The 19,155-nt window shown below is 35.8% G+C and overlaps 2 protein-coding genes across 2 annotated transcripts in view; both read left to right on the top strand.

The window, feature by feature from the left end:
• NR2C1 (nuclear receptor subfamily 2 group C member 1) overlaps positions 1-7,103 on the top strand; it is a 41,480-nt gene extending 34,377 nt beyond the window's left edge. Inside the window, exons 12-14 of the mRNA XM_059936676.1 lie at positions 1,366-1,503; positions 4,564-4,669; positions 6,600-7,103. Of these exons, the coding sequence (XP_059792659.1) occupies positions 1,366-1,503; positions 4,564-4,669; positions 6,600-6,774 (419 nt within the window). The 3' untranslated portion in view covers positions 6,775-7,103. The remainder of the gene's footprint in view (positions 1-1,365; positions 1,504-4,563; positions 4,670-6,599) is intronic.
• Positions 1-19,155, top strand: part of TMCC3 (transmembrane and coiled-coil domain family 3) — a 439,356-nt gene that overhangs the window by 34,373 nt on the left and 385,828 nt on the right. The window lies entirely within an intron of this gene.

Genomic DNA, 19,155 nt, shown 5'->3' with positions numbered 1-19,155 from the left:
TACTTGGATATACATACCAAAGAATCCAGGGTAAGTTATATAGAGATGATCAAATATTTATAAATGTATACTTCCCACCAGTTTTTTTTTTTTTTTTTTTTTTTTTTTTTGGTGGGGGGTGCTGCGTTGGGTCTTTGTTGCTGTGCATGGGCTTTCTCTAGTTGCGGCAAGCAGGGGCTACTCTTTGTTGAGGTGCACGCTCTTCTCATTGTGGTGGCTTCTCTTGCTGTGGAGCACGGGCTCCAGGCACGCGGGCTCAGTAGTTGTGGCTTGTGGGCTCTAGAGCGCAGGCTCAGTAGTTGTGGCACACGGGCTTAGTTGCTCCGCGGCATGTGGGATCTTCCCGGACCAGAGATCAAACCGGTGTCCCCTTCATTGGCTGGCGGATTCTTAACCACTGCACCACCAAGGAAGTCCCTCCCACCGGTGTTTAAACTGCCTTTCTTCATTGTAGCCCTTTGAATCCCAAGATAGGCTAAACTTTTTTTTTAATCAATTCATCAGGATGTATTCTCTCACTTAAACAGTACTAAAGAGTCACAGAACAATCCTAAGTCTTTTTCCTTTTCTTGATGCCAAGGTGATTACAACTCCCATTCATTTGAGGAGACAGGCAAGTAGGCACTGATTTATAAATGTTTAGCTTCAGAATGGCTTGTGACTAACCAAGAAGGTGCCCCATCCTCAAGTGGGAAGAACTACTTTTTTGAGTTCAGGAATAATTTATAAGTTGAGAATTACATTTACTTCCTTTGCATATTCCATTTCCCATTGTTTTACATTATTTTTAAAATATCTGCTTCCTCCTCTTATTTAAGGGCAGAGAAATAACCTTAAAATCTCATCAACAGTAGATCTACCAGAAGGCAGTACTATATAAACACAATAAATTTTAAAAGTTATAAAATTTTATTTTACTCAGATTTTCTTTGGTCTTGGCAGTAATTTTTGCTAACTTTTTGTTGTAGTAGTACGGGTAACTTAAAAATCTAGATGGTTTTGCTTATTTTTTTCAACCAATATAAGCTTAAATAAAATCCTGTTACCAAAATTTGAGTCTTTTGTACTTTGGTTGGTTGGCCAGTTTTCTAGTCTTTATAGCTTATATTCTCAAAGGTACATCTTGAAAGGAAACATTACATTTAGGGTTTTTTATATTAACAGCCTGTTTTGTTTTTTCTTGAACAACGTCTGAAGATCATTAATTAATTTCATTTAAACTTGCAGAGATACTGAATTTTAAACATTTAAAAAATTGGTTATATACAGAGCTGGAAATTAGAAAGAAATATGTTGGATAAAAATAGTCATGCATTTTTGCTGAAAATTAGAAGCTTTTGTTTGTTTCTTTGTTTTTAATTAAAGATAAAATGTCAACAGAAAGAAGAAAATTATTGATGGAACACATCTTCAAACTACAGGAGTTTTGTAACAGCATGGTAAAACTCTGCATTGATGGATATGAATATGCCTACCTGAAGGCAATAGTACTCTTCAGTCCAGGTATATAAACATTTACTTCTTATTTAAAATGCAGTGTTTGAGGATGTGGAGAAATTAGAACCCTCATACATTGCCGTTGGGACTGTACATTGATGCAAAGTGGCAACAACCCAAGTGTCCCATCAAACAAATGAATAAGCAAAATATAATATATAGATACAATGGAATATCATTCAGCCATAAAAAGTAATGAAATTCTGATACATGCCACCATGGATGAACCTTGAAAACAGTATGCAAGTGAAAGAAGTCAGTCACAAAAGACCACATATTATATGATTCCATTTATCTGAAGTGTCTAGAATAGGCAAATCTGTAGAGAGATTAGTGGCTACCAGGGACTAAGGAGAGGGGAGAATGGAGAGTGACTGCTAATGGGTACAGTTTCTTTTGGGGTGAACAAAAATGTTCTAAAATTAGATTGCAGTGATGCTTGCACAACTCTGTGAATATACTAAAAAAACTATTGAATTATATACTTTAAATTCGTGAAATTTATGGTTGTTAGACATCTGGGTATGAAAAGGAAAATTGAAGAAATCAGTGAAATGACATCATAGACTTTTAGTCCTGTTCAACACTTGAATGTTTAGATATATTTTGCTAGGCATCATTAAAAGGCAAAAAAGAGAGATGAGGATTGCTTTGTTAATGGGTTAAATTTCCAAACATCTTATTCGAGTTTCCAACAAATAGAAAAATGGATCTCTTATCTTTCTGCCAGTTTCTAGTTTTCATGTATAGTAAAATGACAGTAAAGCTAACAATAAATTTTAGAACACGAAAAATTGGCTGTTCTCTTAGGCTCTGTATTTTTTCATTTTGGTATGTATTTCTGTTACTGTGTATCATAATAAAATTATCTGAGGAAAACTGCTTCTTACCTTCAATGATATCAGTAAGATAATTAAAGCTTTTTTGTACTATTTCTCCTAATGTTCAGATAAGTTAATAACATGTATCACCATTTTTATCACAACCAATTTGCCACCTTCATTTTCGTTAAAATTGAAAGAACATAGATTCAACAATAGAATTATAATGTAATTTTGTTTTAGTAAGTATTCTATTTCTCTTGCCACTTTTTTTATTCTCTTCAGTCAGGGCAGCACTTTCCATATTTTAGGCATAAGTTTTATGAAATTCTTTTAACATTTCCATTTTAGTGAAATATAGGTTATTTCATGTTGGTATATTATTCTTCTGATAGAGATGATGTTCAGAGTTTCATAATTTTATAAGTATTTTTTTAAACTAACCATGGTGAAAGGAAGGTTTTCTTACTAAAAAAATATAGGGGCTTCCCTGGTGGCGCAGTGGTTGAGAATCTGCCTGCCAATGCAGGGGACACGGGTTCGAGCCCTGGTCTGGGAAGATCCCACATGCTGCAGAGCAACTGGGCCCGTGAGCCACAATTACTGAGCCTGCGTGTCTGGAGCCTGTGCTCCGCAACAAGAGAGGCCGCGATAGTGAGAGGCCCGTGCACCGCGATGAAGAGTGGCCCCCGCTCGCCGCAACTAGAGAAAGTCCTCGCACAGAAACGAAGACCCAACACAGCCATAAATAAATAAATTAATTAAAAAAAAATATATATATATATAGAATATAATCTTCATGAGGGGTGGGTGAAATGGGTGAAGGAGGATCAGGAGGTACAAACTTCCAGTTATAAAATAAATACGTCACAGTGATGTAATTTACAGCTTGGTGACAATAGTCACTATATTATAAACTTGAAATTTGCTAGAAAGTAAATCTTAAACGTTCTCATCATAAGAAAAAAATTTTTTGCAACTTTGAATGGTAACAGATGGTAACTAGACTTATTGTGGTGATCATTTTGCAGTGTATACAAATGTCAAATCATTATCTTGTATACCTTAAACAGGTATAATGTATGTCAATTATACTTCAGTTAAAATATATATTATTATTTTAATTAAATTTTAAAGAATATAATCAGATATTTCATTGGTTAAAAATACTTTCAATACTGTATGCTAACACATATATATGAAATCTAAAAAAAAAAAAAGGTTCTGAAGAACCTAGGGGCAGGACAGGAATAAAGACGCAGACATAGAGAATGGACTTGAGGACACAGGGAGGGGGAAGGGTAAGCTGGGACGAAGTGAGAGAGTGGCATGGACTTATATATACTACCAAATGTAAAATAGCTAGTGGGAAGCAGCCTCATAACACAGGGAGATCAGCTGGGTGCTTTGTGACCACCCTAGAGGGGTGGGATAGGGAGGGTGAGAGGGGGATGCAAGAGGGAGGAGATATGGGGATATATGTATACATATAGCTGATTCACTTTGTTATAAAGCAGAAACTGACACACCGTTGTAAAGCAATTATACTCCAATAAAGATGTTAAAAAAATACTTTTAACTAAGCTAAGTCATTTTTTTGTTTCTGTTGAAAGCAAACTGATCAAAACCCCTTCCATCACTTTTGGAATAGAAAAACCTATTTATTTTATTTGAACCCAGTGGTTTCGATTTTTTTTTTTTTTTACCACGAAGCAAGTATGGTTTTATTTACTGGTTTGCTGGCCTGGAACTCCCAGTCCATGGGGTGCACAAACTAAAGAGATAAATTATAACATGGTGTTCAGTGTCACAGTATAAATAATGACAGCTAGTGGAGACATGCAGATTGTTTTCTTTTTTGCAGCTATATTTATTTATTATTATTATTTTTTTAACATCTTTACTGGAGTATAATTGCTTTACAATGGTGTGTTAGTTTCTGCTTTATAACAAAGTGAATCAGTTATACATATACATATATTCCCATATCTCTTCCCTCTTTCAATTTTTATTAGATGTTAGAATACATGTATGAGATAAAATAGTTTTAAGGGTTTAAAGTACAATGCCTGGTGTTTAGTGGTTGGGTTATTAAATATATTATTTGTGGAATGAAAGAGCAACACATATGATGGGGCGCTTTTTTTTGACTGAATTATTTTTCCCACCCCCTTTCATCTCCACTTGGTGCCTTATTAAATGAGTATTCAGAACTAAAGTAACAATAGATTCCTTAATGTTTCAGATCATCCAGGCCTAGAAAACATGCAACAGATTGAGAAATTTCAGGAAAAGGCTTATGTGGAATTCCAAGATTACATAACCAAAACATATCCAGATGACACCTACAGGTATCTAGAAGTTAAATACTGTTTAATTAAATTCATCTTAAAAATTTTTGTGAATCTATTTCATTATTTTCCATTCCAAGTGTAATTAAATTTAGTCAACTTTGACCTTTGAAATAGTTAATGCTATTAAAAGTGGTAGTGTATTGTTGTAAGTACTTTATGTGTAATATTTTATGTAAGGAGACTTTAGTACAGAGAGGTTAAGTAACTCGCTCAAAGTCACACAATAAACAGCAGAGCCAGGTAGGCTGACTCTCACACCCAAACTCTTTCTTCAGTTGAAATAATGCATTTTATTAGTAAAAGGGATGAAAAATGGATGAATAATAAAACACCATTAGACGATTTGATAATTAATTTTGAAATTTGCCTTATGATATTTCTAACAAGGTATTTCTTACCATTGTCCTTTAAGAAAAAAAAATCACTTTTTTAATAAAATAAACTCAATTTTTGAGTAACTAAGCATTTGGCTATCAGAGCCAGAGTACGTGGGTTTGACGCCTGACCCTGTCACTTACTAGCTGTATGGCTTTGGGCAAGTTATTTAACTTCTGTTTCAGTTTCTTTACCTGTAAAATGGAGATAATAGTACCCACCTTTTATAATTAGTATAAGGATTAAATCAGTTAATATATAGTCAAAGAGCTTAGAGCAGTGCCTTTTTCATAGTAAGGGCTATATAAATGTGTTTACTAGTATTATTAATTTAACATACTTCAAACTTCATAACTTATTATATTTTGCATATAATAATTTTTTACATATGTTAAATAACATGTTCATAAGTCAGGTCCATCATGAAAATCAGCTGTAGTTTATCTAACCAGTTTTCCTATGCCGCATCCTACCAATTCTGTGTATGTAGCTCAGCTGGTGGGAACAGACAGGAAATGAGTAGTTTGAGCAGCAGAGTGCATGGCTACAGAAAGGTTACTTAATTCTGGGGCCGCTGGTTTCACTTGTTCTCAAGTGTTAGAGTGGAAGGCCTTAGAAAAGAGGAAGGATAAATGTGCCAACAACTTTTCAGAAAGGTGGTTCTTTTAGTGTTGGTTTTGTTATGATTTTTTTTCAATTTTTTAAAGTTTCAAAAGTTGTCTTATACCTCATTATACAAATAAATACAGTATTTTAAATGTTCTTCCTTTTTGATGTACAGCTGCTTGCTGATCTCTGTTCGCTTAGGTTCCAGGTTCTTTGACCTCTGGAACTCTTTCTTCGTTTCTTACATTCCTAGTTATTTTAAAATAATACATTATCTTTAGATAGCAGTTTTCAGCTTATAATGTACTTTCACACAAGACATTGTCCTGCCTTTAAGAACCTCACTAGCACAGAAACTGGCAAGGATCATTTTGTTGATTGTCACAACACTGTGAAAGAGACAGGGAGTGGTGGCTTACACGCATTCACATAGCTAAGGGGTAATTGAATCAGGATTTGAATCTAATGGTTTTGATTCCATAATTTATGCTCTTCCCAGTAATAACAACTATTGCCTATTTTACTATTCCCAGTACTTTTTTGAAAAGCAAAACCAAGAAAACTGTAATCATTGAGCCTCATGTATCCTGATAACATAAAACATTGCTGTTCTTATAACCTCGAATGAGTTCCTAAGCTTTTAAATTTATAACTTGATCCACGGTTTAATAACTTAGTTCCATGGTCCATACAACCAACTGGAGGTAGCACAGCATAGCAGTTAAGAGCAAGGCTTTCCAATGAAGTCTGACAGACTGCATATATATCCAGGTGATTGTCATACACTCTAAGGCTTGAGAATACTAAAGGTTTTATTTTAAGTTCTGAAAACTAGATCTTTATTAAATTAGGCCACAAACAGTATTCATGCAGAAATTACTTATATCTTTCTACTAAATCACTCTTTGATTTACAACCTTGTTCCCCCTTCCTTTTGTCTTTTGAGGTTGTCCAGACTACTACTCAGATTGCCAGCTTTGAGGTTGATGAACGCTACCATCACCGAAGAATTGTTTTTCAAAGGTCTCATTGGCAATGTACGAATTGACAGTGTCATCCCACATATTTTAAAAATGGAACCTGCAGATTATAACTCACAAATAATTGGTCACAGCATTTGAAAGCTGAGATCTCAGTTTAAACTGATTGTTCTTTCTTACTAGAACACAAGAAGACACCAAATTGAACTCATTGCTTCCAGGGCATCTGGAAGTTTTTACTTTAAAGAGTAACCAAAAACCAAGATATTTTTATCTTCCTTAAGAAGAATTTTTGAAGTGACTGGGCAGGTAGCAGGAATTAGAATTTCCCTTCCTGTCTTATTTGAGTGAGAAAAAATGCTATGAACTTACTCTTGGCTGAAATGACACCTAGAGCCGTCACCTCTTGACTAAGATATCTCCTTTTATTTTATAAAACAAATAAATAAGTCTCTCTTTTTTTCCCAGAATTGTGTTCTACTCATGTTTAACTTCATTATGAACTACTACAAACACTTAATGGTCAGAAACCCCTAAGGAGTATTTTCTTGCATTTTACTCTTCTGTATTATAATCTGTTTGTTTTAATTACCTGTCAAAAGAAGATTATTTTATGCTCAGTGGTATAATGATAACATTAGAACTATAGGAAATAATAAGTGAATATAGGTTTTTTTTTGTCTTTTGTAAATATCATGGCACCATTAGCATATATCACTCTCATTGCTGGCAATGAGACATAGGCCATTTGTGATCTTTTTAGTGTTGTATATTATTAGTTATAAGCACTTTTTATTTATGTGTGTAGCAGAAAATTGTTTTTGAGAATAAGAGGGTTCATGTTTTAATATTTTTGGTTTACTGTGTTATAAAAGTAACAGAGACTGATTGAGCCCCAAATGTTTCAGTATTTCAAAATAGATATTACAATTGTTGCTCTTCCATTCCACAGAAAGCATCTGTCATCTCTCCCTCTTTTCTGACCACATTTATAGTTTCCTGACCCTTCTATGGGTTTTAGACAATTTCTTTTAGGTCATTAGAAATACCTACTTTGTGAAATAATGGATTTATTGTAGCCAATCTGTGTTCTCAAGGTGAGTTAGACAATTATTTTAAAGCAATTGATAACTTTTTAAGATTTCAGTTTTTTAGTATATAAAGGAATATGCACTGATTTTTCACTGTAAAGCGGGGAAGGGCTGTTTTAACAATAGTATGAGCGTCAGCCTGAAACTCTGCCTTGTTACTACCACAGCAGAAGCATTTTAGGCTCCTTGGATGTCTTCCACAGTAATGTTTTCCTTAGCAAAACCTAATACTGTTAAATATTTCTTTGCTATAATTTCATGATGAATTATTTTGGTATGTCTATTTGTTGTTTTTTTGTTTTAAATATGGAGATTTTATTGCACTCAGAGTACATTTTTTATGAAGATTTTTGCAATAGAAGAGAAGCAGAATTTGGGGGAAGGGTATGGATTTTACTAATAGTTACTTTATAGTAAATAAGAAGTTTTAACGTATCAATTTACAGTCTTTATCAGCTTATTAAGGGAAGCATTTTTCCCTATTTAAAACATGATTTTTGTCAACAGGTTTATTTATAATTATCAGCTGGGAAAACTACATTTAGTACAAAATACTTAGATGGAAAAATCAGTAGGTTTATATCTTTATAAACCCAGTGAAGTAAGCCAGGAATTCAAGAAAAAACTCTTTTAAATAATCTACTAATGGTTAGTTAAGATACATGTTTCAGGTATTTTTCCTGATTATAGTTATATTTGGAAGTGTTTTTTAAAACTATATTAAAATGTGACCTGCATTACAAATTTCTGTTTTCTGCCAATATATTTGATTTCAGAGTCCTGTTTCTTCAGTGTTTGGTCATCCTTTTGTTTGTTTGTTCCATTGTTAAGAAATCTCTGGTATGATTTATTAAAGTACTTTCAGGAAGGGAAGAGTATGGAAAACATTTTCCATATCCCAGTATTTTAGGATGATTTACAATTCAGTTTGAAGACTTGCAACCAAATATTGCAGTTTGACTATTCCTTAAAAATCTTTCTCTCCTGAAATCTCAGTAAAGTGTAACCACACAATGACAAATGAAACAGGAGAGAAGAAATCAAAGGATAAGAGAGTTGAATAAGTTTTTGGAAAACAAAATGCAGGTGAAAGACTGACTTAACAGAGCCAGAACCAAGGAAACTGAATGGCTGCAAAAGGTGGTACATTGAGAAGAAGCCAGTATACCAATGTCCAGAAACAGTGTTCAGTACCTGAAGGATCCAAGTGCTCATTTTCAGAGATGGTGCTTGGGGCATAAAAAAAGGATTGGTTGCAAATCTGTTTACAGAATCATTGAACTATCTTTCTCTATGCTTACTTAAGTTAGGTGACCAGTTTCTTTTTTTTTTCTTTTTTTGGCCGCGGCATGCAGGGTCTTAGCTCTCCCTACCAGGGATCACACCCATGTCCCCTACAGTGGAAATGCGGAATCTTAACCACTGGACCACCAGAGAAGTCCCCAGGTGACCACTTTCAATCCTTCAACCTTTTCAAGCAGGAGGCCAGAGGTTAATAACCTTGAGAAACTAAACCAGAAGATCATAGGATTTATAGGATACCAGGGATAAAAGAAGGCTTGGATTAGATAGTGTTGAAAATACGGATTAAGTGAAAGTCTGCATTGAATATGGGTGCCCTAAGCATGTTCCCAGAATGCTGGCCACTGGGTATAGGCTTCTCTGCCAGGATTTTTTTCTTTGGAGAAACTAATCGGCCCCAGAGAAAAGATCTCCAGACACTCACTTTTGGTTGTGCCTTGATAAGAAGACTACTTGCCATTTTATCACTCTTCAGTGAATCCCAGTATTTCCAAGTCATATATGTCATGAGGTTTCCATTCAGCTTTCTAGCGCCTACTATTAAATATGAACATAGAACCAGGATCATCAGATATTTGAGGAAAATTTCTAATACATAAGAGATCAGATATAATCTGATGAGTGGGGGCAGATACAATGCAGTGATCAGAAAAGTACTCACCACCAAATATAATTAATATTTTGAAAGAAAGTAGATGTATTCATTAAATGAAAACAGGATGCTTTGAAAAGGAAAAGGAAAATTTGGAGCATATTTTCTGGAAATTTAAAATGATAGCCAAAGCAGTTCATTAGAAGGGTTGGAAGATAAAATTGTTGAGGAACTCACCCTGAAAGTACAATTGACCCTTGAACAACACAGGTGTTGGGCATACAACCAACTGCAAATCCTGTAGTACTATAGTATGTATTTATTGAAAAAAATCTGCATGTAAGTGGACCCACACAGTTCAAACCCGTATTGTTCAAGGGTCGACTGTATAACCAAAAGACAAAGAAATAGAAAATGAGAAAAGACAAAATTAGAGAATCAGAGCAGGATGGCTAACATTTTAATAGTAAGAATCTAAGAGAAAACAAAAGACTTAAAGTAAGGAAATTATTAAATAATACAAGAAAAGTTCCACAGAAGGACTTGTGCCTCTTAGGTTGAAAGATTGACCCGTTAAATGAAAGAATATCCATACCATTCTTGAAATCAGAACAGTATAATCAAAGAAGATAATGTATTGCTGCTTCTAGCAGTATTGTGGAATAGATACTCTGAAGGCCTTTGATCTATTGCTGGACTCACAAGAAGTGGCATGAGTTCTCAAAGAAGCTAAGGTTGTCGCAGGTCACGAACCCTCCCTGGTCCTGGCAGAAGCAAATAAAAATCTCTGGAGAAAACATTCATAACTTAGGTCAGAGTTTTGCACACTTTTCTGTAAAGGGCCAGAACGTCAGTATTTTGACTTTGAGGACCTTACCATGTCTGAAGCAACTACTCTGCTGTTGTGCAAAAGCAGCTATATAGACTATACATAAATGAGTGAGCATGGCAGTGGTACAATAAAGCATTTACAAAATCAGGTAGTGAACTGGACTTAGCCCTTGGGGTGTAGTTTGCTGAACTCTAATTTAGAACCTCAACTGTCACAGATTAAGCTCAACCAAGTATGAGCTCACAAAATTATCAAACTCACAAGGAAACAAGCCACTTGAATGAGCCAGCAATAAGCAATATATATGGACCCTGAATGATAATGTTAGATATTGAAATTGTCTGTACATGATTATAACTGCACATGATACGTCTTAAGAAGAAAAAAATGGAATCAAAAAGTAAGCAAGAAACAGGAACAACAAAGATGACCAAACAGATTTTAAAGCAAGCAGAAACAACATTTAGAAATTTAAAAAAACTTGGTGAAATCTTAAAATCAATCCATGGTGAAAGACTATGCCTTCAACACATACATTTGATTCAAACCCCTTCCTAAAACTACATTGAAGCACAGCCAAGGATTTTTTAAAGGCATTATCTCATATACACAAAAATACTGAGAGAAATGAGAGCCACAAAATTTTGAAAGCTGGAAAAAATATTAATTGTGATCAACTCCGCAGACTTAGCTTCAGTGGGTAAATCTGAGAAGCAACCTGATTTGCGCCAAGTTTGGCAATACCAAGTGTAGAGTGTATGGAGCAACGCTTGTACATTGATGGTGGCAGTGTCGGTTGATAACGATCATCTCCAGTCATTTTACATTATATAGTAAAGTTTAACATGCATGTATCTGTTATTTGCCCTAGAGAAACTCTTATGTGTGTATCATGAGGCATACAAAAATGTTCATGTTAGCATTGTAAGAGCAAGAAAACAGCCTGTACTACTTCCGGAGAAGTAGGAGCAGGATGCAAACAGGGTAGGACATACAAGGGGCTACCAAAGTATACGTGGTGCTCCAATTCTCTATTGCTTTGTAACAAACCACCCCAAAAAGTAGTGGTTTAAAACAACAAAATGTATTGTGCTCTAATCTACAATGAGGACAGAGCTTGGCAGGGACAGCTTATCTGATCCATGCAGCCACAGCTGGGTCAGCTCAATGGGCAGGGGTTGGAATCTTTGGAATCACTCACGCATGTGTCTGGAAGACACATAGTGGCTGTCTGCTGGGACTTCAGGTGAGGCTAAAACCAGAAGGCTTACGTATTAGCTCTGATTTCTTCATCAAAGATGTCACAAAGCTCTGTGCAGAAGTGGCAAACTCCTAAAAGAGTATGTGGAACCAGAAATGTTGTAGCCATTTTTAGAAAAGGATGTATCTCGGCAGCCTCACTAGAAGCCCAGTATAGTCAAAGGCTTATCTTGACAAGATTTGCTGGTTTGTATGCCTCTTGTCTAATGGGGTTGCTTTATAAATTGATACATAAGAAACTGCAAGAAGTTAAAACAATTGTGTCATCTTGGGCTAAAAGATACAGAACAGTGCAAAGTATAAAGGCTTTTGGACCTTCAAACTTCTATGGGCAGGAAGAAAGCTGAAAAAACTACTCAGCTACAGACATGGGCTCCATTTTGCGAGAAATGAAGGGTAATTTCCACGTGGCTTTTGGGGCAAGTGTTGATATAGAGAGCCAGTGGAAGCCAGAGAGGCAGAGCTGAGTTTAAATTCTAGCTGTGTCATTTTGTAGCCATATGATTTCATCATATTCATAATAAAATACTATAAACTGGGTGGCTCATAAACAACAGACATTTGTTTCCTCACAGTTCTGGAGGCTGGAAGTTCAAGATCAGGGAGCCAACATGGTCAGTGAGGTTCTTGTAAAGGCCAGCTTGCATGTTGCAGACTGCTGACTTCCTGCAGTGTCCTCCCGTGGTGGAAAGGGCTAAGGATCTCCCTGGAGCCTGTTTTAAAAGGCACTACTGCCATTCATGAGGGTCCGCCCTTATGACTTAAGTATCTCTCAAAGGCCCCACCTACTAATACCATCACCTTTGGGGGTTAGGATTTCAGCATGAACTTTGGGGAGACATATCCAGACCACAGCACTCAGAAACCAAGCAGCATTGCTTCCACGTAATTTTATTTATTGAGGCAGACACAAAGGCCTCCCAAATTCAGGGGGAAATAAACTATTCCTCTTGACGGGGAATGGCAAAATTCTGGAAGAGTATAGGGAACCAGAATTTTTTTGCAGCCATTTTTTAAGAAAATCTGTTACAGATAGTATTATATTTCTTAAGCTTGGTTGTACATTCTTAAGATTAAATAGACTTAGACTTTATTTTTTTTTTTAATAAATGTATTTATTTATTTATTTTTGGCTGCGTTGGGTCTTCATTGCTGTGCACGGGCTTTCTCTGGTTGGAGTGAGCGGGGGCTACTCTTCATTGCGGTGTGCGGGCTTCTCATTGTGGTGGCTTCTCGTTGCGGAGCACGGGCTCTAGGCGCACAGGCTTCAGTAGGTGTGGCTCGCAGGCTCCGTAGTTATGGCTCGCGGGATCTAGAGCGCAGGCCCAGTAGTTGTGGCGCACGGGCTTAGTTGCTCCATGGCATGTGGGATCTTCCCAGACCAGGGCTCGAACCTGTGTCCACTGCACTGGCAGGCGGATTCTTAACCACTGCACCACCAGGGAAGCCCTAGACTTAGACTTTAGTATGTATTATTCACAATATTTGATAAAAAATAAATAAGCCTTGTTTAAAACAATTAGGTAATTTTAGACCCTCAGATCTCCAAAATTCCCTGTATCCAGGGGAGAGAAGTAAGTTCTTGAGAAGTTGTAAGCATAAACTGGTCCTTACATGGATACGTACCAAAAAATTCAGTAAACTATATTGGAGAATGGGACAGAAGTGTGTGTGTGTGTGTGTGTGTTGCAAAAAAGCTAAATCCTTGTCTTCTGTGTTGGGAAGTCAGATAATACCTAAAATCTGAAAAATCTAGAAATAATATAAGCATGTAATTTTTAGATATGATAGTGAATATAAGATAAGCAGCTAAAGAGTTGAAACAATTCCCAGCTGTTTTAGGGAGTTGGAAATTGGGTCCAGAGGCAGACCTTTATGAGTCTTTGAACCAAGTACATGTGTTCAATGGACTAAATTTAAAAGAAGAAAAATAAATGGATGAGCTAAACAGCAGATTAGATTGCTGAAGATAGAATAAAGATTTCTGGCAATATTTTTGTTCACATGAGCAAGGCAATATTATCTGAATGGATTCTGCATATCTCTTTGGCTTTTTTTCTTTTTTTTTGGCTTTGTAATAATATTAAGTTAATGACGAAAATCCGAACAGGATGTTACGAAAAAGGAGCAATCAGAAATCAAGAAAGAGTCCTTGAAATCAAAAATATTAGCATTGAACTGGGGAAAAAAGTCTGTATCAAAACTCAATATACTGTACCCAAATAAGAAACGAATTAGTGAACTGGTACATAAAAGTGAAAAAGTGGCTCAGAATGTAAACCATAAAGGTGGAAATGGAAAATATGCAAGTAAAGTTAAGAGATACGACAGATCAATCCAGAAGGGCCAGTGTTTACCTTATATCCAGATTCTGAAAAGAAGAAACAGAAAATGGAGTGGGAAAATTATTGAAAGAACAATTTCTATAACTAAGAATGACCCATCTCCATAAAGACAGTGTTGAATTCCAACAAGGAGCAACCAAAAAAAGCCCAAGATAAATCCTCATGAAATTTCAGAACTTTAAAGAGAAAGAGAAATATCTGAAAAAAACATCTCTTGCAAAGGAATAAGTATCAGATTGGCAGGAAGATTCTTATCAACTATATTAGATATTAGAGGTCAATGTACCAATGCTTCCTAAGTTATATGGAAAAATCATTTTGAACTTAGAACTCTGTCTAGGTAATCAAGAGGGAAATTTTATTTCCAAAATGCATTTTTGGGAAAAAGAATGCCTCAGTAATGTGCTCCACCAAAACAAATAAAACAAAATAAAAACAAGCAAGCAAACAAATGACGGCATTCTAAGAAAGAAAAGTATGTAGGATCAAAGATGTAGTAAGATTCATTCACCTAGAAGCACAGGATAGGAAATCAAAATAATCTGTGAAAACTTTATTCAAGAAGGCATATGCCTCTTCTGTTATTAAGAAGTAATTTATCAAACTAACATTTATTGAGAACTTATGATATACTAGCACTGGGTTAAGTATTTTTTGTGCCTTCTCTTTTTTAATCCTCACAAAGTCCCTTGAGGTAGGTAATATTATTAGCCCTGTGTTACAAATGAGTAAACTGAGGTTTATAGATGCTAAGCAACTTGCCCAATATAGCTAGGTAGGAAGTGATAGAGCTGAGGTTTGAACAAGCAAAAAACCCTAGGGAAGGTCTCCCTAGAGAAATGGCTGGTTGTAGGTCTAGGGCAGGAAACATACTTTCAAGGTAAGTATAGAGACATCTTCTCACACCAGAAGGAAGAAAGCTAACAAAAATCACTGGGTTGTGTCTCAAGGACTCAAGCATCAATCTGAAGAAGTTTCTACTTGCCAGAGATAAGATAACTTGGTAATTAATTAGAATAGTAGCTGTAATAGATTGAAACATAAAGAACATATTTAAATCCATGAGTTCATAATGATACTTTAAAAGTGCTAAGGACATGGTAAACACAAAATACCTATAGAAGATACATACAAAAAAATGAGAAAGTAATCAAAGTAAGTCACTACAAAAAATAAAACACGAAGTAAGGCAGCAAGAGAGGAAAAAAGGAACAAAATAACAAGACACGCAGAAAACAATTAACAAAATGGCAATAGTAAGTCCTTCCCTATCAGTATTTACACCTCAAGAAAATAGAAGAACAAATCAAACCCAAAGTTAGCAGAAGGAAGGAAGTAGTTGATTAGAGCAGAAATAAATGAAATAAAGAATAGAAAAAAAATCAGTGAAACTAAGAGGTTTTTTTAAAACATTTTAAAAATATTTATTTATTTATTTGGGCTGCACTGGATCTTAGTTGCAGCACATGGGATCTTCATTGTGGCATGAGGGCTTCTTAGTTGTGGCATGTGGACTCTTAGTTGCGGCATGTGGACTTCTTAATTGCGGCATGCATGTAGGATCTAGTTCTCTCACCACGGCCCCTGCATTGGGAGCATGGAGTCTTACCCACTGGACCACCAGGGAAGTCCCAAGAGTTGTTTTTTTTAAAAGATCAACAAGATTAGCAAACCCTTAGCTAGACTAAGAAAAAAATAAAAGACAACAAAAATCAGCAATGAAAGGGAGACATTACAACTGATGCCACAGAAATATAAAGGATTTTAAGAGTCATTATAATGCCAACAATTACGTGCCAACAAACTAGACGGATAAATTCCTAGAAACACAACCTACCAAAACTGAATCTTGAAGAAATAAAAAATATGAATGGACCTATAACTATCAAGGACATTTGATAAGTAATAAAAAATCTCCCAATAAAGAAAAGCCCAGATGGCTTCAAACAAAGCTAGAGGCCTCACATTTCCCAATTTCAAATTTTATTACAGGGCTGCAGTAATCAAAAGAGTATGGTGACCAATGCAACAGAATAGAGAACTCCAAAAGTAAACTCTCAAGTATATGGTCAAATGATCCTAAACAAGGATGCCAAGGATACCCTATGGGTAAAGGATAGTTCTTCAGCAAATTGTGTTGGGAAAACTGGATATCCACAAGCAAAGGAATGAAGTTGAACCCGTACATCAAATATAAAAATCACTCAAAATCAATTAAAAACCTATACACATAAGACGGAAAACTATAAAACTCCTAGAAGAAAACTTATGGGAAAAGCTTCATGACATTGGATTTGGCAATAATTTCATGGGTATGACACCAAAAGCAGAGGCAACAAAAGCAAAAATAGACAAATATGGGACTATATCAAACTTAGAAACTTCTGCACAGCAAAGTACAACAGTGAGAAGGCAACCTACAGAATGGGAGAAAATATTTGCAAACCATGTATCTGATAAGGGGTTAATATCCACAATATATAAGAAATCCTACAAGTCACCACCACCACCAAGAACAACAACAAAAATTTTTTTAAGGAGCAAAGGATTTGAATTAACATTGCTCCAAAGAAGAAATACAAATGGCCTCAAGCATAGAAGAAGATACTCAACATCATTCATCATCAGGGAAATGCAAATCAAAGCCACAGTAAGATATCAGCTTATACCCATTAGGATGGCCACTATCAATAAAAAAACAAAATAACAAGTGTTGGTGAAGACGTGGAAAAATTGGAACTCTTCTGCATTGTTGGTAGAAATGTAACATGGTGCAGCCGTTATGGAAAACTGTGGAGCTTCCTCAAAAAAAAAAAAGAATTACTATATGATCCAGCATATGTGATATGTGTGTATATATGTGTACACACGCACACACATACACACACACACACTTCTGGGTATATATCCCAGGGAATTGAAAACAGGATCTAGAAGAGATATTTGCGCTCCCATGTTCACTGCAGCCTTATTTGCAATAGCCAAGAGGTAGAAGCAACCAAAAACACCCATCAAAAGATGAATGGATAAAGAAATGTGATATGTACACACAGTGGAATATTATTCAGCCTTAAAAAAGGAAATCCTGTCACATGCTACAACGTGGATGAAACTTAAGCCAGTTGCAAAAAGACAAGTCCTACATGATTCCATTTATAGGAGGTATCAAACACTTAGAAAGTAGAATGGTGGTTGCTGGGGGTTGAGGGTAGAGAGGAAGGGGGAGTATTGTTCTATGGGCACAGAGTTTCAGTTTTGCAAGACGAAAAATTTCTAGAGATCTGTTGCACAACAATGTGTACATAGTTAACACTACTGTATTGTATACTTAAAGACAATCAAGGAGGTAAATTTTATGTTCTGTGTTTTTTGCCACACACACACACCCCCCTCAAAGATGCTAGGAAACCAAATTGTAATTTTGAAAACTGTTAAATAAGGGAGAGAATCATGCATCTTTCCTGCCTTTCCTGTATGAACTGTATTTCAGGAACCAAACAGTTGAGGGGTTTTCTCTTTATAGATTTGTGGCTAATAAAGAAAGAAGGAATGAAATTATTTAGGCAATGCTTAGCAGTGGCTGCTACAATCACAGAAAATGAAACAAGCAGACACCCTGTGTACTCCTTAATAGGATATCATCACCTATGAAAATGTCCTTAACAACTAAAAAAAGAACCCAGGGCTTCCCTGGTGGCGCAGTGGTTAAGAATCCGCCTGCCAATGCAGGGCACACAGGTTTGAGCCCTGGTCCGGGAAGATCCCACATGCCATGGAGCAACTAAGCCCATGAGCCACAACTACTGAGCCTGCGCTCTACAGCCTGCGAGCCACAACTACTGAAGCCCGTGAGCCACAAGTACTGAAGCCCGCGAGCCCCAACTACTGAAGCTCGCGTGCCTAGAGCCCGTGTTCCGCAACAAGAGAAGCCACTGCAATGAAAAGCCCACGCGCTGCAAAGAAGAGTAGCCCCTGCTCACCGCAACTAGAGAAAGCCTGCACGCAGCAACGAAGACCCAACGCAGCCAAAAATAATAAATAAATAAAATAAATAAATGTATATTAAAAAAAAAGAACCCAAATTTTGTCAAGCACCTAGGTTTAATTACTAACATAGGGAAATACAGGGGATAGAGGAACACAGGGACACAATCAACAAAATCCAGACAGTGGAAACTCTACAGGAGAAATTACCAGTTTCTTTGTCAAATAAATTGGAAGGACAAAAAAAGCGGGTGGAAAATAAGGGAATCCTATAGATTAAGAGAAATTTAAAAGAAAATCAACATATGGACCTTACTTGGACAAACTAAAAAAATTATGAAACGATTGGGGAAATTTGAACCCTCCTCAGAGGATATTTTATATTAAGCAATTATTAACTTTTTGAGGTGAGATAATGGTAATATGTTTATGTTTTTAAAACAGTTCTTCGATATATATTGGAATAATTCAGATAGAATTTTTTTAAAACAGGAAAACAAAAAAGCCACAGTTCAACATAAAATAAATTCCAATGGGACATTGGATTTTGAGCAATTGATAGAATCTAAGAAAAGAAAATGTGATCCTAATATTTGGAGGTTTCTCTTTTGGGGTTGAAGATTTAGTAGCATAAAATTACATCTCTTCTCTGGGTCCAGTCTTATTTCTTGGTCCTCTCAAGAAATAATGTTGTGTTTCAATTTATAAAACTCTTTAGACAATTATGAAAACTTGCAGTTATGGATTAGAATATAAATCTTATAAATCTTGACCTTTTTAAAGAAATGATATGGTAGACTAGAGTCTGGAAGAGCAAAGGATGGGATGAGGTGAAGGAAGTGACCATGTGCTAAGTTTCTCATCTCAGATAGTTGGGAATCAGAGACTTCCAAACTGATGGATCAAGAAATATAGGTTTTAAAGCATATTTAAAGTCATAAAGTTAGCTGCTAGAAAATTAGAAATAATAGCGTTCATTTCATTCCCTTTATTGTTTAAATTTTTTAAATATCATGCATGGATTATTTTTCTAATACACTTTAAATATCTAAATTTTTAATTTTAAACTTGCAACTAAATCATTAAATACTTGAGAGTAGATAGTTAATCTTGTAC

Source organism: Balaenoptera ricei, chromosome 10 (assembly GCF_028023285.1).
Source record: "Balaenoptera ricei isolate mBalRic1 chromosome 10, mBalRic1.hap2, whole genome shotgun sequence".
NCBI lineage: Eukaryota > Metazoa > Chordata > Mammalia > Artiodactyla > Balaenopteridae > Balaenoptera > Balaenoptera ricei.
The sequence above is the reverse complement of the archived record's forward strand: the minus strand, read 5'-3'. Positions and strand labels throughout refer to the sequence as shown.